A 26335-nucleotide genomic window follows, 5' to 3' on the forward strand; every position below is an offset into this window, starting at 1 on the left:
GGTGATGGGGATTAAGGAGGGTGATGGGGGAGTATGGAGGGTGATGGGGGGATTATGGAGGGTGATGGTGGATTATGGAGCGTGATGGGGTGGATGATGGAGGGTGATGGGGGTATTATGGAGGGTGATGGGTGGATTATGGAGGGTGATGGGTGGATTTTGGAGGGTGATGGGGCGGGGGATGGAGGGAGATGAAGTGGGGGATGGAGGGTGATGGGGGATTATGGAGGGTGATGGGGGAGTATGGTGGGTGATGGGGGGATTATGTAGGGTGATGGTGGATTATGGAGGGTGATGGTGGACTATGGAGAGTGGTGGGGTGGATTATGGAGGGTGAAGAGGTGGATTATGGAGGGTGATGGGGTGGATTATGGAGGTGATGGAGGTGGATTATGGAAGGTGATGGGTGGATTGTTGAGGGTGATGGGGGTGGATTATGGAGGGTGATGGGGGATTATGGAGGGTGATGGGGGATTATGGAGGGTGATGGGGTGATTATGGAGGGTGATGGGGGTGGATTATGGAGGGTGATGGGGTGGATTATGGAGGGTGATTGGGGTGGATTATGGGGGGTGATGGGGGATTATGGAGGGAGATGGGTGGATTATGGAGGGTGATGGGGCGGATTATGGAGGGTGATGGGTGGATAATGGAGGGTGATGGGGTGGATAATGGATGGTGATGGGGGTTTATGAAGGGTGATGGGCGGATTATGGAGGGTGTTGGGTGTGGATTATGGAGGGTGAATGGGTGGATTATGGAGGGTAAATGGGTGGATTATGGAGGGTGATGGGTTGGATGATGGAGGGTGATGGGGCGGATTATGGAGGGTGATGGGTGGATAATGGAGGGTGATGGGGTGGATTATGGAGGGTGATGGGGGGGTTTATGAAGGGTGATGGGTGGATTATGGAGGGTGTTGGGTGTGGATTATGGAGGGTGAATGGGTGGATTATGGAGGGTGATGGGGTGGATTATGAAGGGTGATGGGTGGATTTTGGAGGGTGATGGGGTGGGGGATGGAGGGAGATGAAGTGGGGGATGGAGGATGATGGGGGATTATGGAGGGTGATGGGGATTATGGAGGGTGATGAGGGAGTATGGAGGGTGATGGGGGGATTATGGAGGGTGATGAGGGAGTATGGAGGGTGATGGGGGGATTATGGAGGGTGATGGGGGGATTATGGAGGGTGATGGGGATTATGGAGGGTGGCGGGTGGATTATGGAGGGTGATGGGGGTGGATTAGGGAGGGTGATGGGGTGGATTATGGAGGTGATGGAGGTGGATTATGGAGGGTGATGGGTGGATTATTGAGGGTGATGGGGTGGATTATGGAGGGTGATGGGGGATTATGGAGGGTGATGGGGTGATTATGGAGGGTGATGGGGCGGATTATGGAGGGTGATGGGTGGATAATGGAGTGTGATGGGGTGGATTATGGAGAGTGATGTGGGGTTTATGAAGGGTGATGGGTGGATTATGGAGGGTGTTGGGTGTGGATTATGGAGGGTGTTGGGTGTGGATTATGGAGGGTGATGGGTGGATTATGGAGGGTGTTGGGTGTGGATTATGGAGGGTGAATGGGTGGATTATGGAGGGTGATGGGGTGGATTATGGAGGGTGATGGGTGGATTTTGGAGGGTGATAGGGTGGGGGATGGAGGGAGATGAAGTGGGGGATGGAGGATGATGGGGGATTATGGAGGGTGATGGGGATTATGGAGGGTGATGAGGGAGTATGGAGGGTGATGGGGGGATTATGGAGGGTGATGAGGGAGTATGGAGGGTGATGGGGGATTATGGAGGTTGATTGGGATTATGGAGGGTGGCGGGTGGATTATGGAGGGTGATGGGGGTGGATTAGGGAGGGTGATGGGGTGGATTATGGAGGTGATGGAGGTGGATTATGGAGGGTGATGGGTGGATTATTGAGGGTGATGGCGTGGATTATGGAGGGTGATGGGGGATTATGGAGGGTGATGGGGTGATTATGGAGGGTGATGGGGGTGGATTATGGATGGTGATGGGGTGGATTATGGAGGGTGATGGGGCGGATTATGGAGGGTGATGGGTGGATAATGGAGAGTGATGGGGTGGATTATGGAGAGTGATGTGGGGTTTATGAAGGGTGATGGGTGGATTATGGAGGGTGTTGGGTGTGGATTATGGAGGGTGTTGGGTGTGGATTATGGAGGGTGAATGGGTGGATTATGGAGGGTGATGGTTATTATGGAGGGTGATGGGGTGGGGGATGGGGTGGATTATGCGGGGTGATGGGGATTCTGGAGGGTGATGGGCTGGATTAAGGAGGGTGAGGTGGTGTATTATAGAGAGTGATGGGTGGATGATGGAAGGTGATGGTGTGGGGAATGGAGGGTGATGGGGTTGAGGATTGAGGGTGATGGGGGGACTATGGAGGGTGATCATGAATTATGGAGGGTGAAGGGGCGGGGGATGGAGGGTGATGGGGCGGGGGATGGATTATGGAGGGTGATGGGGGTATTATGGAGGGTGCTGGGGTGGATGATGGAGGGTGATGGTTGCATTATGGAGGGCGAAGGGTGGATTATTGAGGGTGATGGGGGATTATGGAGGGTGATGGGGGATTATGGAGGGTGATGGGGTGGATGATGGAGGGTGATGGGGGATTATGGAGGGTGATGGGGTGGATGATGGAGGGTGATGGGTGGATTTTGGAGGGTGATGAGTGGATTATTGAGGGTGATGGGGGATTATGGAGGGTGATGAGGGATTATGATGGGTGATGAGGGTGCATTATGGGGGGTGATGGGCGGATTATGGAAGGTGATGGGGGGATTATGGAGGGTGATGGGGTGGATTTTGGAGGGTGATGTGGGGGATTATGGAGGGAAATGGGATGGGGTGTGGAGGGTGATGGGTGCAGGATTGAGGGTAATGGGGGACTATGGAGGGTGATCATGGATTATGGAGGATGAAGGGGTGTGGGATGGAGGGGGGAGGGGCAGCGGATGGAGGGTGATGGGGCGGGGGATGGATGATGAGGGGGGTGGGGTGTATTATGGATGGTGATGAGTGGATGATGGAGGGTGATAGGGGATTATGGAGGGTGATGAGGGTGGAATATTGAGGGTGATGGGGGATTATGAAGGGTGATGGGGATTATGGAGAGTGATGAGGGTGGATGATGGAGGGTGATAGGGGATTATGGAGGGTGATGAGGGTGGAATATTGAGGGTGATGGGGGATTATGAAGGGTGATGGGGGATTATGGAGGGTGATGGGGGATTATGGAGGGTGATGGGGGATTATGGAGGGTGATGGGGATTATGGAGGGTGATGGGGATGATGAAGGGTGATGGGGGGATGATGGAGGGTGATGGGGGGATTATGGAGGGTGATGGGGGGATTATGGAGGGTGATGGGGATGATGGAGGGTGATGGGTGGATGATGGAGAGTGATGGGTGGATGATGAAGGGTGATGGGGGATTATGGAGGGTGATGGGGGATTATGGAGAGTGATGGGGATGATGGAGGGTGATGGGTGGATGATGAAGGGTGATGGGGGGATTATGGAGGGTGATGGGGGATTATGGAGGGTGATGGGGTGGATTATGGAGCGTGATGGGGGATTATGGAGGGTGATGGGGTGGATTATGGAGGGTGATGTGGGGGATTATGGAGGGTGATGGATGATGGAGGGTGTTGGGGTGTATTATGGATGGTGATGGGGGATGATGGAGGGTGATGGGGGATTATGGAGGGTGATGGGTGGATTATGGAGGGTGATGGTGGATTATGGAGGGTGATGGGGGATGATGGAGTGTGATGGGGGGATTATGGAGGGTGATGGGTGGATTATGGAGGGTGATGGGGGATGATGGAGTGTGATGGGGGGATTATGGAGGGTGATGTGGGGGATTATGGAGGGTGATTGGATGGGGTGTGGTGGGTGATGGGGTGGAGGATTGAGGGTGATGGGGATCTATGGAGGTTGATCATGGATTATGGAGGGTGAAGGGGTGAGGGATGGAGGGGGAAGGGGCAGTGGATGAAGGGTGATGGGGCGTGGGATGGACGGTGATGGGGTGGGGGATGGAGGGTGATGGGTGGATTAAGGAGGGGGATGGGGGTGGATTATGGTGGGTGATGGTGTGGATTATGGAGGGTGATGGGGGATTATGGAGGGTGATGGGGGATAATGGAGGGTGATGGGGATGATGGTAGGAGATGGGGTGGGGGATGGAGGGTGATGGGGTGAAGAATTGAGTGTGATGGGTGGATGATGGAGGGTGATCATGGATTATGGAGGATGAAGGGGCGGGGGATGGAGGGTGATGGGGCGGGGGATGGAGGGTGATGGGGTGGGGATGGAGAGTGATGGGGGGATTATGGTGGGTGATGGGGGGATTATGGAGGGGTATGGGGGTGGATTATGGAGGTGATGTGGGATTATGGAGGGTGATGGGGGATTATGGAGGGTGATGGGGATTATGGAGGGTGATGGGGAGATTATGGAGGGTGTAGGGGTGGATTATGGAGGGTGATGGGGGTTATGGAGGGTGATGTGGGGGATTTGGAGGGTGATGGGGTATTATGGAGGGTGATGGGGTCGGATAATGGAGTGTGATGGGGGGATTATGGAGGGTGATGAGGGATTATGGAGGGTGATTATTGATGGAGGGTGTTGGGGTGTATTATGGATGGTGATGAGTGGATGATGGAGGGTGATGGGGATTATGGAGTGTGATGTGGGGATTATGGAGGGTGATGGGGGATTACGGAGGGTGATGGGGGATTATGGAGGGTGATGGGGTGGATTATGGAGTGTGATGGGGGATTATGGAGTGTGATGGGGGGATTATGGAGGGTGATGGATGATGGAGGGTGTTGGGGATATTATGGATGGTGATGAGCGGATGATGGAGGGTGATGGGGGATTATGGAGGGTGATGGGGGGATTATGGAGGGTGATGGGGGATTATGGAGGGTGATGGGGGATTATGGAGGGTGATGGAGTGTATTATGGATGGTGATGAGTGGATGATGGAGGGTGATGGGGGATTATGGAGGGTGATGGGGATTATGGAGAGTGATGAGGGTGGACTATGGAGGGTGATGGGGGATTATGGAGGGTGATGAGTGTGGAATATGGAGGGTGATGGGGGATTATGGAGGGTGATGGGGATGACGGAGGGTGATGTGGTGGATTATGGAGGGTGATGTGGGGGATTATGGAGGGTGATGGGATGGGGTGAGGAGAGTGATGGGATGGTGGATTAAGGGTGATGGGGGACTATGGATGGTGATCATGGATTATGGAGGGTGAAGGGGTGAGGGATGGAGGGGGAAGGGGCAGCGGATGGAGAGTGATGGGGCAGGGAATGGACAGTGATGGGGTGGATTATGATGGGTGATGGAGTGGATTATGGAGGGTGATGTGGGGGATTATGGAGGGTGATGGGGGGATAATGGAGGGTGATGGGGTGAAGAATTGAGGGTGATGGGTGGACGATGAAGGGTGATCATGGATTATGTAGGATGAAGGGGTGGGGGATGGAGGGTGATGGGGTGGGGATGGACAGTGATGGGGGGATTATGGTGGGTGATGGGGGGATTATGGAGGGGTATGGGGTGGATTATGGAGGGTGATGGGGGGTTATGGAGTGTGATCATGGATTATGGAGGGTAAAGGGGTGAGGGATGGACGGTGATGGGATGGGGGATGGAGGGTGATGGGTGCGTTATGGAGGGGGATGGGGTGGATTATGGAGGGCGATGTGGGGGATTATGGAGGGTGATGGGGTGGATGATGGAGGGAGATGTGGGGGATTATGGAGGGTGATGGGGGATTATGGAGGGTGATGGGGTGGATGATGGAGGGAGATGTGGGGGATTATGGAGGGTGATGGGGGATTATGGAGGGTGATGGGGTGGATGATGGAGGGAGATGGGGGATAATGGAGAGTGATGGGGATGATGGAAGGTGATGGGGTGGGAGATGGAGGGTGATGTGGTGAAGAATTGAGGGTGATGGGTGGACGATGGAGGGTGATCATGGATTATGGAGGATGAAGGTGCGGGGCATGGAGGGTGATGGGGCGGGGGATGGAGGGTGATGGGGTGGGGGGTGGAGGGTCAAGGGGCTGGGGATGGAGGGTGAAGGGGCTGGGGATGGACGGTGATGGGGGGATTATGGTGGGTGATGGGGGATTATGGAGGGGTATGGGGGTGGATTATGGAGGGTGATGGGGGGTTATGGAGGGTGATGGGGGATTATGGAGGGTGGTGGGGGATTATGGAGGGTGATGGGGTGGATTATGGAGGGTGATGGGGGATTATGGAGGGTGATGTGGCTGATTATGGAGGGTGATGGGGTGGATTATGGAGGGTGATGTGGGGGATTATGGAGGGTGATGGGGTGGATTATGGAGGGTGATGGGGTGGATTATGGAGGGTGATGGGGTGGATTATGGAGGGTGATGGGGTGGATGATGGAGGGTGATGGGGTGGATGATGGAGGGTGATGGGGTGGATGATGGAGGGTGATGGGGATTAAGGAGGGTGATGGGGGAGTATGGAGGGTGATGGGGGATTATGGAGGGTGATGGGGGGATTTTGGAGGGTGATGGGGCGGGGGATGGAGGGTGATGGGGTGGGGGATGAAGGGTGATGGGGATTATGGAGGGTGATGGGGGGATTATGGAGGGTGATGGTGGATTATGGAGGGTGATGGGGGGATTATGGAGGGTGATAGGGATTATGGAGGGTGATGGGGTGGATTATGGCGGTGATGGGGTGGATTATGGAGGGTGATGGGGTGGATTATGGAGAGTGATGGGTGGATTATGGAGGGTGATGGGTGGATTATGGAGGGTGATGGGTGGATTATGGAGGGTGATGGGGTGGATTATGGAGGGTGATGGGTGGTTTATGGAGGGTGATGGGTGAATGATGGAGGGTGATGGGGGAGTATGGAGGGTGATGGGGGATTATGGAGGTTGATGGGGTGGATTATGGAGGGTGATGGGGTGGATTATGGAGGGTGATGGGGTGGATGATGGAGGGTGATGCGGTGGATGATGGAGGGTGATGGGGTGGATGATGGAGGGTGATGGGGATTAAGGAGGGTGATGGGGGAGTATGGAGGGTGATGGGGGATTATGGAGGGTGATGGGGGGATTTTGGAGGGTGATGGGGGGATTTTGGAGGGTGATGGGGCAGGGGATGGAGGGTGATGGGGTGGGGGATGGAGGGTGATGGGGTTGGGGATGGAGGGTGATGGGGATTATGGAGGGTGATGGGGATTAAGGAGGGTGATGGGGGAGTATGGAGGGTGATGGGGGGATTATGGAGGGTGATGGTGGATTATGGAGGGTGATGGGGGGATTATGGAGGGTGATAGGGATTATGGAGGGTGATGGGGTGGATTATGGAGGTGATGGGGTGGATTATGGAGGGTGATGGGGTGGATTATGGAGGGTGATGGGTGGATTATGGAGGGTGATGGGGTGGATTATGGAGGGTGATGGGTGGTTTATGGAGGGTGATGGGTGAATGATGGAGGGTGATGGGGGAGTATGGAGGGTGATGGGGGATTATGGAGGTTGATGGGGTGGATTATGGAGGGTGACGGATGGATGATGGAGGGTGATGGCGATGATGGAGGGTGATGTGGGATTATGGAGGGAGATGGGTGGATTATGGAGGGTGATGGGGTGGATGATGGAGGGTGATGGGGTGGATGATGGAGGGTGATTGTGGATTATGGAGGGTGATGGGTGGATTATGGAGGGTGATCGGGTGGATAATGGAGGGTGATGGTGGATTATGGAGCGTGATGGGGTGGATGATGGAGGGTGATGGGGGTATTATGGAGGGTGATGGGTGGATTATGGAGGGTGATGGGTGGATTTTGGAGAGTGGTGGGGTGGATTATGGAGGGTGAAGAGGTGGATTATGGAGGGTGATGGGTGGATTGTAGAGGGTGATGGGGGTGGATTATGGAGGGTGATGGGGGATTATGGAGGGTGATGGGGGATTATGGAGGGTGATGGGGTGATTATGGAGGGTGATGGGGGTGGATTATGGAGGGTGATGGGGTGGATTATGGAGGGTGATTGGGGTGGATTATGGGGGGTGATGGGGGATTATGGAGGGAGATGGGTGGATTATGGAGGGTGATGGGGCGGATTATGGAGGGTGATGGGTGGATAATGGAGGGTGATGGGGTGGATTATGGAGGGTGATGGGGGTTTATGAAGGGTGATGGGCGGATTATGGAGGGTGTTGGGTGTGGATTATGGAGGGTGAATGGGTGGATTATGGAGGGTGAATGGGTGGATTATGGAGGGTGATGGGGTGGATGATGGAGGGTGATGGGTGGATTTTGGAGGGTGATGAGTGGATTATTGAGGGTGATGGGGCGGATTATGGAGGGCGATGGGTGGATAATGGAGGGTGATGGGGGATTATGGAGGGAGATGGGTGGATTATGGAGGGTGATGGGGTGGATTATGGAGGGTGAATGGGTGGATTATGGAGGGTGATAGGGTGGCTTATGGAGGGTGATGGGTGCATTTTGGAGGGTGATGGGGTGGGGGATGGAGGGAGATGAAGTGGGGGATGGAGGATGATGGGGGATTATGGAGGGTGATGGGGATTATGGAGGGTGATGAGGGAGTATGGAGGGTGATGGGGGGATTATGGAGGGTGATGGGGGGATTATGGAGGGTGATGGGGATTATGGAGGGTGGTGGGTGGATTATGGAGGGTGATGGGGGTGGATTAGGGAGGGTGATGGGGTGGATTATGGAGGTGATGGAGGTGGATTATGGAGGGTGATGGGTGGATTATTGAGGGTGATGGGGTGGATTATGGAGGGTGATGGGGGTTATGGAGGGTGATGGGGTGATTATGGAGGGTGATGGGGGTGGATTATGGATGGTGATGGGGTGGATTATGGAGGGTGATGGGGCGGATTATGGAGGGTGATGGGTGGATAATGGAGTGTGATGGGGTGGATTATGGAGAGTGATGGGTGAATGATGGAGGGTGATGGGGGAGTATGGAGGGTGATGGGGGATTATGGAGGTTGATGGGGTGGATTATGGAGGGTGACGGATGGATGATGGAGGGTGATGGCGATGATGGAGGGTGATGTGGGATTATGGAGGGAGATGGGTGGATTATGGAGGGTGATGGGGTGGATGATGGAGGGTGATGGGGTGGATGATGGAGGGTGATTGTGGATTATGGAGGGTGATGGGTGGATTATGGAGGGTGATCGGGTGGATAATGGAGGGTGATGGTGGATTATGGAGCGTGATGGGGTGGATGATGGAGGGTGATGGGGGTATTATGGAGGGTGATGGGTGGATTATGGAGGGTGATGGGTGGATTTTGGAGAGTGGTGGGGTGGATTATGGAGGGTGAAGAGGTGGATTATGGAGGGTGATGGGTGGATTATGGAGAGTGATGGGTGGATTATGGAGGGTGATGGGTGGATTATGGAGGGTGATGGGTGGATTATGGAGGGTGATGGGGTGGATTATGGAGGGTGATGGGTGGTTTATGGAGGGTGATGGGTGAATGATGGAGGGTGATGGGGGAGTATGGAGGGTGATGGGGGATTATGGAGGTTGATGGGGTGGATTATGGAGGGTGATGGGGTGGATTATGGAGGGTGATGGGGTGGATGATGGAGGGTGATGCGGTGGATGATGGAGGGTGATGGGGTGGATGATGGAGGGTGATGGGGATTAAGGAGGGTGATGGGGGAGTATGGAGGGTGATGGGGGATTATGGAGGGTGATGGGGGGATTTTGGAGGGTGATGGGGGGATTTTGGAGGGTGATGGGGCAGGGGATGGAGGGTGATGGGGTGGGGGATGGAGGGTGATGGGGTTGGGGATGGAGGGTGATGGGGATTATGGAGGGTGATGGGGATTAAGGAGGGTGATGGGGGAGTATGGAGGGTGATGGGGGGATTATGGAGGGTGATGGTGGATTATGGAGGGTGATGGGGGGATTATGGAGGGTGATAGGGATTATGGAGGGTGATGGGGTGGATTATGGAGGTGATGGGGTGGATTATGGAGGGTGATGGGGTGGATTATGGAGGGTGATGGGTGGATTATGGAGGGTGATGGGGTGGATTATGGAGGGTGATGGGTGGTTTATGGAGGGTGATGGGTGAATGATGGAGGGTGATGGGGGAGTATGGAGGGTGATGGGGGATTATGGAGGTTGATGGGGTGGATTATGGAGGGTGACGGATGGATGATGGAGGGTGATGGCGATGATGGAGGGTGATGTGGGATTATGGAGGGAGATGGGTGGATTATGGAGGGTGATGGGGTGGATGATGGAGGGTGATGGGGTGGATGATGGAGGGTGATTGTGGATTATGGAGGGTGATGGGTGGATTATGGAGGGTGATCGGGTGGATAATGGAGGGTGATGGTGGATTATGGAGCGTGATGGGGTGGATGATGGAGGGTGATGGGGGTATTATGGAGGGTGATGGGTGGATTATGGAGGGTGATGGGTGGATTTTGGAGAGTGGTGGGGTGGATTATGGAGGGTGAAGAGGTGGATTATGGAGGGTGATGGGTGGATTGTAGAGGGTGATGGGGGTGGATTATGGAGGGTGATGGGGGATTATGGAGGGTGATGGGGGATTATGGAGGGTGATGGGGTGATTATGGAGGGTGATGGGGGTGGATTATGGAGGGTGATGGGGTGGATTATGGAGGGTGATTGGGGTGGATTATGGGGGGTGATGGGGGATTATGGAGGGAGATGGGTGGATTATGGAGGGTGATGGGGCGGATTATGGAGGGTGATGGGTGGATAATGGAGGGTGATGGGGTGGATTATGGAGGGTGATGGGGGTTTATGAAGGGTGATGGGCGGATTATGGAGGGTGTTGGGTGTGGATTATGGAGGGTGAATGGGTGGATTATGGAGGGTGAATGGGTGGATTATGGAGGGTGATGGGGTGGATGATGGAGGGTGATGGGTGGATTTTGGAGGGTGATGAGTGGATTATTGAGGGTGATGGGGCGGATTATGGAGGGCGATGGGTGGATAATGGAGGGTGATGGGGGATTATGGAGGGAGATGGGTGGATTATGGAGGGTGATGGGGTGGATTATGGAGGGTGAATGGGTGGATTATGGAGGGTGATAGGGTGGCTTATGGAGGGTGATGGGTGCATTTTGGAGGGTGATGGGGTGGGGGATGGAGGGAGATGAAGTGGGGGATGGAGGATGATGGGGGATTATGGAGGGTGATGGGGATTATGGAGGGTGATGAGGGAGTATGGAGGGTGATGGGGGGATTATGGAGGGTGATGGGGGGATTATGGAGGGTGATGGGGATTATGGAGGGTGGTGGGTGGATTATGGAGGGTGATGGGGGTGGATTAGGGAGGGTGATGGGGTGGATTATGGAGGTGATGGAGGTGGATTATGGAGGGTGATGGGTGGATTATTGAGGGTGATGGGGTGGATTATGGAGGGTGATGGGGGTTATGGAGGGTGATGGGGTGATTATGGAGGGTGATGGGGGTGGATTATGGATGGTGATGGGGTGGATTATGGAGGGTGATGGGGCGGATTATGGAGGGTGATGGGTGGATAATGGAGTGTGATGGGGTGGATTATGGAGAGTGATGTGGGGTTTATGAAGGGTGATGGGTGGATTATGGAGGGTGATGGTTATTATGGAGGGTGATGGGGTGGGGGATGGAGGGGGATGGGGTGGATTATGCGGGGTGATGGGGATTCTGGAGGGTGATGGGCTGGATTAAGGAGGGTGAGGTGGTGTATTATAGAGAGTGATGGGTGGATGATGGAAGGTGATGGTGTGGGGAATGGAGGGTGATGGGTTTGAGGATTGAGGGTGATGGGGGGACTATGGAGGGTGATCATGAATTATGGAGGGTGAAGGGGCGGGGGATGGAGGGTGATGGGGCGGGGGATGGATTATGGAGGGTGATGGGGGTATTATGAAGGGTGATGGGGGTATTATGGAGGGTGCTGGGGTGGATGATGGAGGGTGATGGTTGCATTATGGAGGGCGATGGGTGGATTATTGAGGGTGATGGGGGATTATGGAGGGTGATGGGGTGGATGATGGAGGGTGATGGGGGATTATGGAGGGTGATGGGGTGGATGATGGAGGGTGATGGGTGGATTTTGGAGGGTGATGAGTGGATTATTGAGGGTGATGGGGGGATTATGGAGGGTGATGAGGGATTATGATGGGTGATGAGGGTGCATTATGGGGGGTGATGGGCGGATTATGGAAGGTGATGGGGGGATTATGGAGGGTGATGGGGTGGAATTTGGAGGGTGATGTGGGGGATTATGGAGGGTGATGGGATGGGGTGTGGAGGGTGATGGGGTGGAGGATTGAGGGTAATGGGGGACTATGGAGGGTGATCATGGATTATGGAGGATGAAGGGGTGTGGGATGGAGGGGGGAGGGGCAGCGGATGGAGGGTGATGGGGCGGGGGATGGAGGGTGATGGGTGGATTAAGGAGGTTGATGTGGGGATTATGGAGGGTGAAGTGGGGGATTATGGAGGGTGATGAGGATAATGGAGGGTGATGGGGATGATGGAAGGAGATGGGGTGGGGGGTGGAGTGTGATGGGGTGAAGAATTGAGGGTGATGGGTGGACGATGGAGGGTGATCATGGATTATGGAGGATGAAGGGGCGGGGGATGGAGGGTGATGGGGCGGGGGATGGATGGTGATGGGGTGGGGGATGGAGGATGAAGGGGCTGGGGAAGAAGGGTGATCGGGTGGGGATGGAGGGTGATGGGGGGATTATAGTGGGTGATGGGGGGATTATGGAGGGGTATGGGGGTGGATTATGGAGGGTGATGTGGGATTATGGAGGGTGATGTGGGGGATTATAGAGGGTGATGGGGAGATTATGGAGGGTGATGGGGGATTGTGGAGGTTGATGTGGGGGATTTGGAGGGTGATGGGGTATTATGGAGGGTGTTGGGTCGGATAATGGAGTGTGATGGGGGGATTATACAGGGTGATGAGGGATTATGGAGGGTGATGGATGATGGAGGGTATTGGGGTGTATTATGGATGGTGATGAGTGGATTATGGAGGGTGATGGGGATTATGGAGAGTGATGAGGGTGTATTATGGAGGGTGATGGGGATTATGTAGGGTGATGAGGGTGGATTATGGAGGGTGATGGGGATTATGGAGGGTGATGAGGGCGGATTATGGAGGGTGATGGGGATTATGGAGGGTGATGAGGATTATGGAGGGTGATGGGGATTATGGAGTGTGATGTGGGGATTATGGAGGGTGATGGGGATTATGGAGGGTGATGGGGGTTTATGGAGGGTGATGGATGATGAGGGGGGTGGCGTGTATTATGGATGGTGATGAGTGGATGATGGAGGGTGATAGGGGATTATGGAGGATGATGAGGGTGGAATATTGAGGGTGATGGGGGATTATGAAGGGTGATGGGGATTATGGAGAGTGATGAGGGTTGATGATGGAGGGTGATAGGGGATTATGGAGGGTGATGAGGGTGGAATATTGAGGGTGATGGGGGATTATGAAGGGTGATGGGGGATTATGGAGGGTGATGGCGGATTATGGAGGGTGATGGGGATGATGGTGGGTGATGGGGATGATGGTGGGTGATGGGTGGATGATGAAGGGTGATGGGGGGATTATGGAGGGTGATGGGGGATTATGGAGGATGATGGGGATGATGGAGGGTGATGGGTGGATGATGGAGAGTGATGGGTGGATGAAGAAGGGTGATGGGGGGATTATGGAGGGTGATGGGGGATTATGGAGGGTGATGGGGATGATGGAGGGTGATGGGTGGATGATGAAGGGTGATGGGGGGATTATGGAGGGTGATGGGGTGAATTATGGAGCGTGATGGGGATTATGGAGGGTGATGGGGTGGATTATGGAGGGTGATGTGGGGGATTATGGAGGGTGATGAGTGGATGATGGAGGGTGATGGGGGATTATGGAGGGTGATGGGTGGATTATGGAGGGGGATGGGGGATGATGGAGTGTGATGGGGGGATTATGGAGGGTGATGGGGTGGATTATGGAGGGTGATGGGGTGGATTATGGAGCGTGATGGGGGATTATGGAGGATGATTGGATGGGGTGTGGAGGGTGATGGGGTGGAGGATTGAGGGTGATGGGGGACTATGGAGGTTGATCATGGATTATGGAGGGTGAAGGGGTGAGGGATGGAGGGGGAAGGGGCAGCGGATGAAGGGTGATGGGGCGGGGGATGGACAGTGATGGGGTGGGGGATGGAGAGTGATGGGTGGATTAAGGAGGGGGATGGGGGTGGATTATGGTGGGTGATGGTGTGGATTATGGAGGGTGATGGGGGATTATGGAGGGTGATGGGGGATAATGGAGGGTGATGGGGATGATGGTAGGAGATGGGGTGGGGGATGGAGGGTGATGGAGTGAAGAATTGAGGGTGATGGGTGGACGATGGAGGGTGATCATGGATTATGGAGGATGAAGGGGCGGGGGATGGAGGGTGATGGGTCGGGGGATGGAGGGTGATGGGGTGGGGATGGAGAGTGATGGGGGGATTATGATGGGTGATGGGGGGATTATGGAGGGGTTTGGGGGTGGATTATGGAGGTGATGTGGGATTATGGAGGGTGATGGGGATTATGGAGGGTGATGGGGAGATTATGGAGGGTGTAGGGGTGGAATATGGAGGGTGATGGGGGTTATGGAGGGTGATGTGGGGGATTTGGAGGGTGATGGTGTATTATGGAGGGTGATGGGGTCGGATAATGGAGTGTGATGGGGGATTATGGAGGGTGATGAGGGATTATGGAGGGTGATTATTGATGGAGGGTGTTGGGGTGTATTATGGATGGTGATGAGTGGATGATGGAGGGTGATGGGGATTATGGAGTGTGATGTGGGGATTATGATGGGTGATGGAGGGTGATGGGGATTATGGAGAGTGATGAGGGTGGATTATGGAGGGTGATGGGGGATTATGGAGTGTGATGTGGGGATTATGGAGGGTGATGGGGGATTACGGAGGGTGATGGGGGATTATGGAGGGTGATGGGGGTGGATTATGGAGTGTGATGGGGGATTATGGAGTGTGATGGGGGGATTATGGAGGGTGATGGATGATGGAGGGTGTTGGGGTGTATTATGGATGGTGATGAGCGGATGATGGATGGTGATGGGGGATTATGGAGGGTGATGGGGGATTATGGACGGTGATGGGGGATTATGGAGGGTGATGGGGTGTATTATGGATGGTGATGAGTGGATGATGGAGGGTGATGGGGGATTATGGAGGGTGATGGGGATTATGGAGAGTGATGAGGGTGGATTATGGAGGGTGATGGGGGATTATGGAGGGTGATGAGTGTGGAATATGGAGGGTGATGGGGGATTATGGAGGGTGATGGGGATGATGGAGGGTGATGTGGTGGATTATGGAGGGTGATGTGGGGGATTATGGAGGGTGATGGGATGGGGTGAGGAGAGTGATGGGATGGTGGATTAAGGGTGATGGGGGACTATGGAGGGTGATCATGGATTATGGAGGGTGAAGGGGTGAGGGATGGAGGGGGAAGGGGCAGCGGATGGAGAGTGATGGGGCAGGGAATGGACAGTGATGGGGTGGATTATGATGGGTGATGGAGTGGATTATGGAGGGTGATGTGGGGGATTATGGAGGGTGATGGGGGGATAATGGAGGGTGATGGGGTGAAGAATTGAGGGTGATGGGTTGACGATGAAGGGTGATCATGGATTATGTAGGATGAAGGGGTGGGGGGTGGAGGGTGATGGGGTGGGGATGGACGGTGATGGGGGGATTATGGTGGGTGATGGGGGGATTATGGAGGGGTATGGGGGTGGATTATGGAAGGTGATGGGGGGTTATGGAGGGTGATCATGGATTATGGAGGGTAAAGGGGTGAGGGATGGACGGTGATGGGATGGGGGATGGAGGGTGATGGGAGCGTTATGGAGGGGGATGGGGTGGATTATGGAGGGCGATGTGGGGGATTATGGAGGGTGATGGGGGATTATGGAGAGTGATGGGGGATTATGGAGGGTGATGGGGTGGATGATGGAGGGAGATGTGGGGGATTATGGAGGGTGATGGGGGATTATGGAGGGTGATGGGGGATTATGGAGGGTGATGGGGTGGATGATGGAGGGAGATGTGGGGGATTATGGAGGGTGATGGGGGATAATGGAGAGTGATGGGGATGATGGAAGGTGATTGGGTGGGAGATGGAGGGTGATGGGGTGAAGAATTGAGGGTGATGGGTGGACGATGGAGGGTGATCATGGATTATGGAGGATGAAGGGGCGGGGCATGGAGGGTGTTGGGGCGGGGGATGGAGGGTGATGGGGTGGGGGGTGGAGGGTGAAGGGGCTGGGGATGGAGGGTGATGGGTTGGGGATGGACGGTGATGGGGGGATTATGGTGGGTGATGGGGGATTATGGAGGGGTATGGGGGTGGATTATGGAGGGTGATGGGGGGTTATGGAGGGTGGTGGGGGATTATGGAGGGTGGTGGGGGATTATGGAGGGTGATGGGGGGATTATGGAGGGTGATTGGGTGGATTATGGAGGGTGATGGGGGATTATGGAGGGTGATGTGGCTGATTATGGAGGGTGATGGGGTGGATTATGGAGGGTGATGTGGGGGATTATGGAGGGTGATGTGGGGGATTATGGAGGGTGATGTGGGGGAATATGGAGGGTGATGTGGGGGATTATGGAGGGTGATGTGGGGGATTATGGAGGGTGATGGGGGGGATTATGGAGGGTGTTGGGGTGTATTATGGGGGTGATGGATGACGGATGATGGAGGGTGTTTGGGTATATTATGGATGGTGATGAGTGGATGATGGAGGGTGATGGGGGATTATGGAGTGTGATGGAGGATTATGGAGGGTGATGTGGGGGATTATGGAGGGTGATGGGGGATATGGAGGGTGTTGGGGTGGATTATGGAGGGTGATGGGGGATTATGGAGGGTGATGGGGGGATAATGGAGAGTGATGGGGATGATGGAAGGTGATGTGGTGGGGGATGGAGGGTGATGGGGTGAAGAATTGAGGGTGATGGGTGGACGATGGAGGGTGATCATGGATTATGGAGGATGAAGGGGCGGGGATGGAGGGTGAAGGGGCGGGGGATGGAGGGTGATGGGGTGGGGGGTGGAGGGTGAAGGGGCTGGGGATGAAGGGTGATGGGGTGGGGATGGACGGTGATGGGGGGATTATGGAGGGGTATGGGGGTGGATTATGGAGGGTGATGGGGGGTTATGGAGGGTGATGTGGGATTATGGAGAGTGGTGGGGGATTATGGAGGGTGATGTGGGGGATTATGGAGGGTGATGGGGTGGATTATGGAGTGTGATGGGTGATTATGGAGGGTGATGTGGGGGATTATGGAGGGTGATGGGGGATTATGGAGAGTGATGTGGGGGATTATGGAGGGTGATGGGGTGGATTATGGAGGGTGATGGGGAGATTATGGAGGGTGAAGGGGTGGATTATGGAGGGTGATGGGGGGATTATGGAGGGTGATGGGGATTTATGGAGGGTGATGGGGAGATTATGGAGGGTGAAGGGGGATTATCGAGGGTGATGTGGGGGATTATGGAGGGTGATGTGGGGGATTATGGAGGGTGATGGGGTTGGATAATGGAGTGTGATGGGGGGATTATGGAGGGTGATGAGGGATTATGGAGGGTGATGGGTTGGATTATGGAGGGTGATGGATGATGGAGGGTATTGGGGTGTATTATGGAAGGTGATGGGGGATTATGGAGGGTGATGGGGGGATTATGGAGGGTGATGGGGTGGATTATGGAGTGTGATGGGGGATTATGGAGGGTGATGGATGATGGAGGGTGTTGTGGTATATTGTGGATGGCGATGAGTGGATGATGGAGGGTGATGGGGATGATGGAGTGTGATGGGGTGGGGGATTATGGAGGGTGATGGGGGATGATGGAAGGTGATGGGGTTGATTGTGGAGGGTGATGGGGGATTATGGAGGGTGATGGGGTGGATTATGTAGGGTGATGGGTGTATGATGGAAGGTGATGGAGTGGATTGTGGAGGGTGATGGGGTGGATTATGGAGGGTGATGGGGGGATGATGGAAGGTGATGGGGTGGATTATGGAGGGTGATGGGGTGGATTATGGAGGGTGATGGGGGGATGATGGAAGGTGATGGGGTGGATTATGGAGGGGGATGGGGATGATGGAGGGCATTGGGGATGATGGAGGGTGATGGGGTGGATTATAGAGGGTGATGGGGGAGGGGTATTATGGGGCATGATGGGTTGGGGGGTGATGGAGAGTGATGGGGGATGATGGAGGGTGATTGGTGAGGGGGACTATGGGGTGTGATGGGGGAGGGTGATTAGGATGATGGGGAGGGGGAGTATGGGGGGTGATGGGGGAGGGGGAGTATGGGGGGTGATGGGGGACGGGGATTATGGGGGGTGATGGGGTTGATGGAGGGTGATGGGGAGGGGGATGATGGTGGGTGATGGGGTTGATGGAGGGTGATGGGGAGGGGGATTATGGGGGGTGATGGGGAGGGGGATTATGGGGGGGTGATGGGGGATGATGGAGGGTGATGGTGGAGGGGGATGATGGGGGGTGATGGGGGAGGGGGATTATGGGGGGTGATGGGGAGGGGGATTATTGAGGGTGATGGGGGTGATGGGGAAGGGGGGTGATGGTGGTGATGGGGGGTGATGGTGGAGAGGGATGATGAGGGGTGATGGGGGAGGGGGATGATGGGGCGTGATGGCGATGATGGGGGGTGGTGGGGGAGGGGGATGATGGGGGGTGGGGGGGGAGGGGGATGATGGGGGGGGGTTGATGCGGGAGGGGGATGATGGGGCGTGATGGCGATGATGGGGGGTGATGGGGGAGGGGGATGATGGGGGGTGGTGGGGGAGGGGGATGATGGGGGGTGATGCGGGAGGGGGATGATGGGGCGTGATGGCGATGATGGGGGGTGATGGGGGAGGGGGATGATGGGGGGTGGTGGGGGAGGGGGATGATGGGGGGTGATGCGGGAGGGGGATGATGGGGCGTGATGGCGATGATGGGGGGTGGTGGGGGAGGGGGATGATGGGGGGTGGGGGGGGAGGGGGATGATGGGGGGGGTTGATGCGGGAGGGGGATGATGGGGCGTGATGGCGATGATGGGGGTTGATGGGAAGTCTGTGGGGATGCGGTGATCCTGACAAACCTTGCATGGTGACCAGGGGATTGGTGGCCATGAGTGAGGGGCTAATCCCATGGTTCACAGTCAGCACTGAACTCCTGCAAATCCAACCAGAGAGAAACCTTTGAAAATGTTTGGACAGCAATGACTCTCCCCATCCCTCTCCACGAGTCCCCCATTGCCCCCCCCCATCCACATGGAGATGAAGGGGGAGGGGGGGTGGGGGTTGAGGACTGATGAGATGTTGTTTGGAGCAGGGAAGAGTTGGAGGGAGGCAAGTGAGGAATGTGGGGGCAAACCAATGGGTGCGGAAGAGGGATGGGTGAAACTGGGGAAAAGGAGGGCGGGCAGTCTTTCCGGCTAGTCCTGTAAAGGGGTGGGGGGGGGGGGGTGGGGTGCGGGGTGAATGGGGTAAAATGGTGCAGGCAGGACATTGGGGAAGAGAACACATCAAAGGGACAGCTCCATTTAATGGGTGGAGGTTGAAAGGGGCAAATGCGAGGGGAGGGGGAGAGGGGAAAGGAACAAAAGTGAGGGGAGGGGGAAAGGGGCAAATGTGAGAGGAGGGGGAAAGGGGCAAATGTGAGAGGAAAGGGGAAAGGGGCAAATGTGAGGGGAGAGGGGAAAGGGGCAAACGTGAGGGGAGAGGGAAAAGGGCTAAAGTGGGTGGAGAGGGGAATGGAGTAACAGTGGATGGAGAGGGGGGAGTGGGGTAACAGTGGGGGGAGTGGGGTAACAGTGGGGGGAGTGGGGTAACAGTGGGGAGACTGGGGTAACAGTGGGGGGAGTGGCGTAACGGGAGAGTGGGGTAACAGTGGGGGGAGTGGCGTAACGGGGGAGTGGGGTAACAGTGGGGGAAGTGGGGCACCAGTGGGGGAGGGGGCAGTGGGGTAACAGTGGGGGGAGTGGGGTAACAGTGGGGGAGGGGGAAGTGGGGTAACAGTGGGGGAGGGGGCAGTGGGGTAACAGTGGGGGAGGGGGCAGTAGGGTAACAGTGGGGGGAGTGGGGTAACAGTGCGGGTGTGGGGTAACAGTGGGGGAAGTGGGGTAACAGTGGGGGAGGGGGCAGTGGGGTAACAGTGTGGGGAGTGGGGTAACAATGGGGAGGGGGAAGTGGGATAACAGTGGGGGAGGGTGCAGTGGGGTAACAGTGGGGGAGGGGGCAGTGGGGTAACAGTGGGGGTAGTGGGGTAACAGTGGGGGAGGGGGCAGTGGGGTAACAGTGGGGTTAGTGGGGTAACAGTGGGGGAGGGTGCAGTGGGGTAACAGTGGGGGAGGGGGCAGTGGGGTAACAGTGGGGGTAGTGGGGTAACAGTGGGGGAGGGGGCAGTGTGGTAACAGTGGGGTTAGTGTGGTAACAGTGGGGGAGGGGACAGTGGGGTAACAGTGGGGGAGGGGGCAGTGGGGTAACAGCGGGGGGAGTGGGGTAACAGTGGGGGAGTGGGGTAACAGTAGGGGAGGGGCAGTGGGGTAAGTGGGGGAGAGGGCAATGGGGTAACAGTGGGGGGAGTGGGGTAACAGTGGGAGAGTGGGGTAACAGTGGGGGTAGTGGGGTAACAGTGGGGGAGGGGGCAGTGGGGTAACAGTGGGGGGAGTGGGGTAACAGTGGGGGAGGGGGCAGTGGGGTAACAGTGGGGGTAGTGGGGTAAGTGGGAGAGGGGGGAGTGGGGTAACAGTGGGGGAGGGGTCAGTGGGGTATCAGTGGGGGAGTGGGGTAACAGTGAGGGAGTGGGATAAGAGTGGGGGAGGGGGGTAACAGTGGGGGTGTGGGGTAACAGTGGGGGAGGGGGCAGTGGGGTAACAGTGGGGGAGGGGGCAGTGGGGTAACAGTGGGGGAGAGTGCAGTGGTGTAACAGTGGGGAGTGGGGGCAGTGGGGTAACAGTTGGGGGAGTGGGGTATCAGTGGGGAGGGTGCAATGGGGTATCAGTGGGGGAGGGGGCAGTGGGGTTTCCGTGGGGGAAGGTGCAGTGGGGTAACAGTGGGGGAGAGTGCAGTGGGGTAACAGTGGGGGGAGTGGGGTAACAGTGGGGGAAGGTGCAGTGGGGTAACAGTGGGGGAGAGTGCAGTGGGGTAACAGTGGGGGGAGTGGGGTAACAGTGGGGGAGGGTGCAGTGGGGTAACAGTGGGGGGGGAGTGGGTAATCAGTGGGGGAGGGTGCAGTGGGGTAAGTGGGGGCGGGGGCAGTGGGGTAAGTGGGGGTGGGTTCAGTGGGGTATCAGTGGGGGGAGTGGGGTAAGTGGGAGATGGGGCAGTGGAGTAACAGTGGGGGGAGTGGAGTAACAGTGGGGGAGAGGGCAGTGGGGTAACATTGGGGGGAGTGGGGTAAGTGGGAGAGGGGGGAGTGGGGTAACAGTGGGGGAGGGCGCAATGGGGTATCAGTGGGGGAGTGGGGTAACAGTGGGGGAGTGGGGTAACAGTGGGGGAGGGGGCAGTGGGGTATCAGTGGGGGGAGTGGGGTAACAGTGGGGGAGGGGGCAGTGGGGTAAGTGGGGAGGAGGCAGTGGGGTAACAGTGGGGGAGGGGGCAGTGGGGTATCATTGGGGGGAGGGGGCATTGGTGTATCAGTGGGGGAGGGGGCAGTGGGGTAAGTGGGGGAGGGGGCAGTCGTGTAACAGTGGAGGAGTGGGGTTACAGTGGGGGAGGGGGCAGTGGGGTAACAGTGGGGGAGGGGGCAGTGGGGTATCAGTGGGGGAGGGGGCAGTGGGTATCAGTGGGGGAGCGGGCAGTGGGGTAACAGTGGGGGAGCGGGCAGTGGGGTAACAGTGGGGGAGCGGGCAGTGGGGTAACAGTGGGGGAGGGGGCAGTGGGTATCAGTGGGGGAGCGGGCAGTGGGTATCAGTGGGGGAGCGGGCAGTGGGGTAACAGTGGGGGAGCGGGCAGTGGGGTAACAGTGGGGGAGGGGGCAGTGGGGTAACAGTGGGGGAGCGGGCAGTGGGGTAACAGTGGGGGAGCGGGCAGTGGGGTAACAGTGGGGGAGGGGGCAGTGGGTATCAGTGGGGGAGCGGGCAGTGGGGTAACAGTGGGGGAGCGGGCAGTGGGGTAACAGTGGGGGAGGGGGCAGTGGGGTAACAGTGGGGGAGGGGGCAGTGGGGTAACAGTGGGGGAGCGGGCAGTGGGGTAACAGTGGGGGAGCGGGCAGTGGGGTAACAGTGGGGAAGGGGGCAGTGGGTATCAGTGGGGGAGCGGGCACTGGTGTAACAGTGGGGGAGTGGGGAAGATTGGAAGGTGAACGTGGTTATGGAGGCTCTGGGTTTGGAGGTGGGGGAAGGGTCTGAGTGAAAGGCTGGCAGAGGCTGATGAGAACTCCGAGAGCCCGAGCACTAGCTCCCCCCTTCCACCACGTCCTCCCTGTTCTCCATGGACCAGCTCCCTCTACCGTTCTCCCTCTCTCCTGTGTAGCACCAACATGAAACGATGAGAATGGAGGGTGAAGGATTGTGTTCCCACCATCACAGAGTCCTTACCCTGTGCTCGAACTCATGTTAGACAGTGGCAGAGCATGGCCACTGTTGGTACCATTGGCAGGTGAGGTGGGTGGGCTGTTCAGTGCCGAAAGGGAGCTCCCGGTGAGCCGAGGAGTGTGCATTGTCCCAGCTGTAGACATTGTGGTCACTGCAAAAAGACAGAACATCAACACTAACCCGCAGGACGCACTGCACCTCAGGACCATCCGCTCTGTAGCTCACCCCATATTCACCCCTCACCCCGTATCCACCCCTCACCCCGTATCCACCCCTCACCCTGTATCCATCACTCACCCTGTATCCACTCCTCACCCCATATCCACCCCTCACCCGGTATCCACCCCTCACCCCGTATCCATCACTCACCCTGTATCCGTCCCTCACCCTGTATCCGTCCCTCACCCTGTATCCGTCACTCACCCTGTATCCGTCCCTCACCCTGTATTTGTCACTCACCCTGTATCCGTCACTCACCCTGTATCCGTCACTCACCCTGTATCCGTCCCTCACACTGTATTTGTCCCTCACCCTGTATCCACCCCTCACCCCATATCCGTCCCTCACCCTGTATCCATCACTCACCCTGTATCCGTCCCTCACCCTGTATCCATCCCTCACACTGTATTCAACCCTTGCCCCGTATCTGTCTTACGCTATGCACCATCTGATGGGACTGGCTGCTAGTTGCAGAGTTAACCCTTTGTGTTACCTGTTGTGCTCAGGCTGTCTGTGCCTTGAGAGACTGGATGGTTCAGTCCTGTTGTCTGTGGAGATACCTGAACGAAAAACAAGTCAGGAACAGTCTGTCAGATTCAACCCTGACATTTCAGGAGCCCCTGGAACACACTGCGAATGGGCTGAGGGGGTGGGTTTAATTGTGGAACTCAGACGGGACAGTCTTCATGCGGACAACTGACAAAACACAAACCCCTCCGATACGACGACAAGCTGTAATCAAATCAGACAGGATTGGGGCAGACTCGAAACAGTGCCTGGGCCTGAACCACTCGGGACTTCTGTGGGAATTCCAGGGCGAGGCCACAGGCTTTCATGACATTTCCCGTTGCCTGACTAACACGGAATGGACAACATAGACAAATACAGGCCCTTCAGCCCACCATACCGTGCCCAACATGACGCCAAATAAAAGGAACTCCTCCTGACGGTCTTGCTCTGTATCCCTCCATTCCCATCAAATCCATGTGCGTATCGAAAAGCCCCTTGACATTCCTATCACATCTGGCCCAGCACGACCCCTTGACAGGACGTTCCAGGCTCCGAGCACTCTGTGTAAACAACCTGCCTCAAATCTCTCCCACCTCTGGCTTCAAAGGCGTGCCCCCGACTATCAGACATTTCTACCCTGGAAAAAAGATACTGACGGTCAAACCTCTCTGTGAGGCTCATCATTTAAAGTCTCCCCTCAGGCTCCACTGTTCCAAAGGACCTCGATTTATCCAGTCTCTCCGGACAGCTCATCCGCTCTAATCCAGACACATCCGGGTAAACCTGATCTGCTCCCTCTCCAAAGCTGCACCAGCCTTCCTGTGGCCTGGCGACCATAACAGAATACAATACTCCAAATGTGGCCGAACCGAAGTCTGACAAAGCAGCAAAATCACATCCTGACTTTTGCACTCAACTCCCCAAACCAGGAAAGGCAAGCATGCCATACGCCATCCTGACCACTCCATCGAGGTGAGTGGTCTCTTTCAGGGAGTGATGGACTTGAACCCAACCATTGGCTGGGACAGCAATGCTGTTCAGGTATTTTCCAACAACAATTTACTTCTCCTCAAAATTTGATCTCGCACAGCGCAGCACCTAACACTACCCTGATTAAAGTCCATCTCCCATGTCCGTTCCTGCATGGGAAATGGGTCAATATCCTACAGATATGTACACCAGCCAGAATTCAAACAACCTACCGATTGGTGACAAACACATGAACTAAACCCATCTAGACCCCAGCAATAAAACAGTAACCCAGCCACTACACCCCAGCAATAAAACACTAACCCAGCCATCTACACCCCAGCAATAAAACAGTAACCCAGCCATCTACACCCCAGCAATAAAACAGTAACCCAGCCACTACACCCCAGCAATAAAACACTAACCCAGCCATCTACACCCCAGCAATAAAACAGTAACACAGCCATCTACACCCCAGCAATAAAACAGTAACCCAGCCATCTACACCCCAGCAATAAAACAGTAACCCAGCCATCTACACCCCAGCAATAAAACACTAACCCAGCCATCTACATCCCAGCAATAAAACAGTAACCCAGCCATCTACACCCCAGCAATAAAACAGTAACCCAGCCATCTACACCCCAGCAATAAAACACTAACCCAGCCATCTACACCCCAGCAATAAAACAGTAACCCAGCCACTACACCCCAGCAATAAAACAGTAACCCAGCCATCTACACCCCAGCAATAAAACAGTAACCCAGCCATCTACACCCCAGCAATAAAACACTAACCCAGCCATCTACACCCCAGCAATAAAACAGTAACCCAGCCATCTACACCCCAGCAATAAAACAGTAACCCAGCCATCTACACCCCAGCAATAAAACAGTAACCCAGCCATCTAAACCCCAGCAATAAAACAGTAACCCAGCCATCTACACCCCAGCAATAAAACAGTAACCCAGCCATCTACACCCCAGCAATAAAACAGTAACCCAGCCATCTACACCCCAGCAATAAAACAGTAACCCAGCCATCTAAACCCCAGCAATAAAACAGTAACCCAGCCATCTACACCCCAGCAATAAAACACTAACCCAGCCATCTACACCCCAGCAATAAAACAGTAACCCAGCCATCTACACCCCAGCAATAAAACAGTAACCCAGCCATCTACACCCCAGCAATAAAACACTAACCCAGCCATCTACACCCCAGTAATAAAACAGTAACCCAGCCATCTACACCCCAGCAATAAAACAGTAACCCAGCCATCTACACCCCAGTAATAAAACAGTAACCCAGCCATCTACACCCCAGCAATAAAACAGTAACCCAGCCATCTAAACCCCAGCAATAAAACACTAACCCAGCCATCTAAACCCCAGCAATAAAACACTAACCCAGCCATCTACACCCCAGCAATAAAACAGTAACCCAGCCATCTACACACCAGCAATAAAACAGTAACCCAGCCATCTACATCCCAGCAATAAAACAGTAACCCAGCCATCTACACCCCAGCAATAAAACAGTAACCCAGCCATCTACACCCCAGCAATAAAACAGTAACCCAGCCACTACACCCCAGCAATAAAACAGTAACCCAGCCATCTACACCCCAGTAATAAAACAGTAACCCAGCCATCTACACCCCAGCAATAAAACAGTAACCCAGCCATCTACACCCCAGCAATAAAACAGTAACCCAGCCATCTACATCCCAGCAATAAAACAGTAACCCAGCCATCTACATCCCAGCAATAAAACACTAACCCAGCCATCTACACCCCAGCAATAAAACAGTAACCCAGCCATCTACACCCCAGCAATAAAACAGTAACCCAGCCATCTACACCCCAGCAATAAAACAGTAACCCAGCCATCTACACCCCAGCAATAAAACAGTA

At 55.5% G+C, this 26335-nt stretch overlaps 1 protein-coding gene across 1 annotated transcript in view; it reads right to left on the reverse strand.

Moving 5' to 3' along the window:
• pou2f2b (POU class 2 homeobox 2b) overlaps positions 1-26335 on the reverse strand; it is a 333861-nt gene that overhangs the window by 52443 nt on the left and 255083 nt on the right. The window contains exons 13-15 of the mRNA XM_087980873.1: positions 23433-23499; positions 22724-22871; positions 19283-19356 (exon numbers count right to left, since the gene is read on the reverse strand). Of these exons, the coding sequence (XP_087836999.1) occupies positions 19283-19356; positions 22724-22871; positions 23433-23499 (289 nt within the window). The remainder of the gene's footprint in view (positions 1-19282; positions 19357-22723; positions 22872-23432; positions 23500-26335) is intronic.

Source organism: Chiloscyllium plagiosum, unplaced genomic scaffold, assembly GCF_037043375.1.
Source record: "Chiloscyllium plagiosum isolate Xiang-an unplaced genomic scaffold, Cpla_swu_hap1 HiC_scaffold_38, whole genome shotgun sequence".
In the NCBI taxonomy this organism is placed as follows: Eukaryota; Metazoa; Chordata; class Chondrichthyes; order Orectolobiformes; family Hemiscylliidae; genus Chiloscyllium; species Chiloscyllium plagiosum.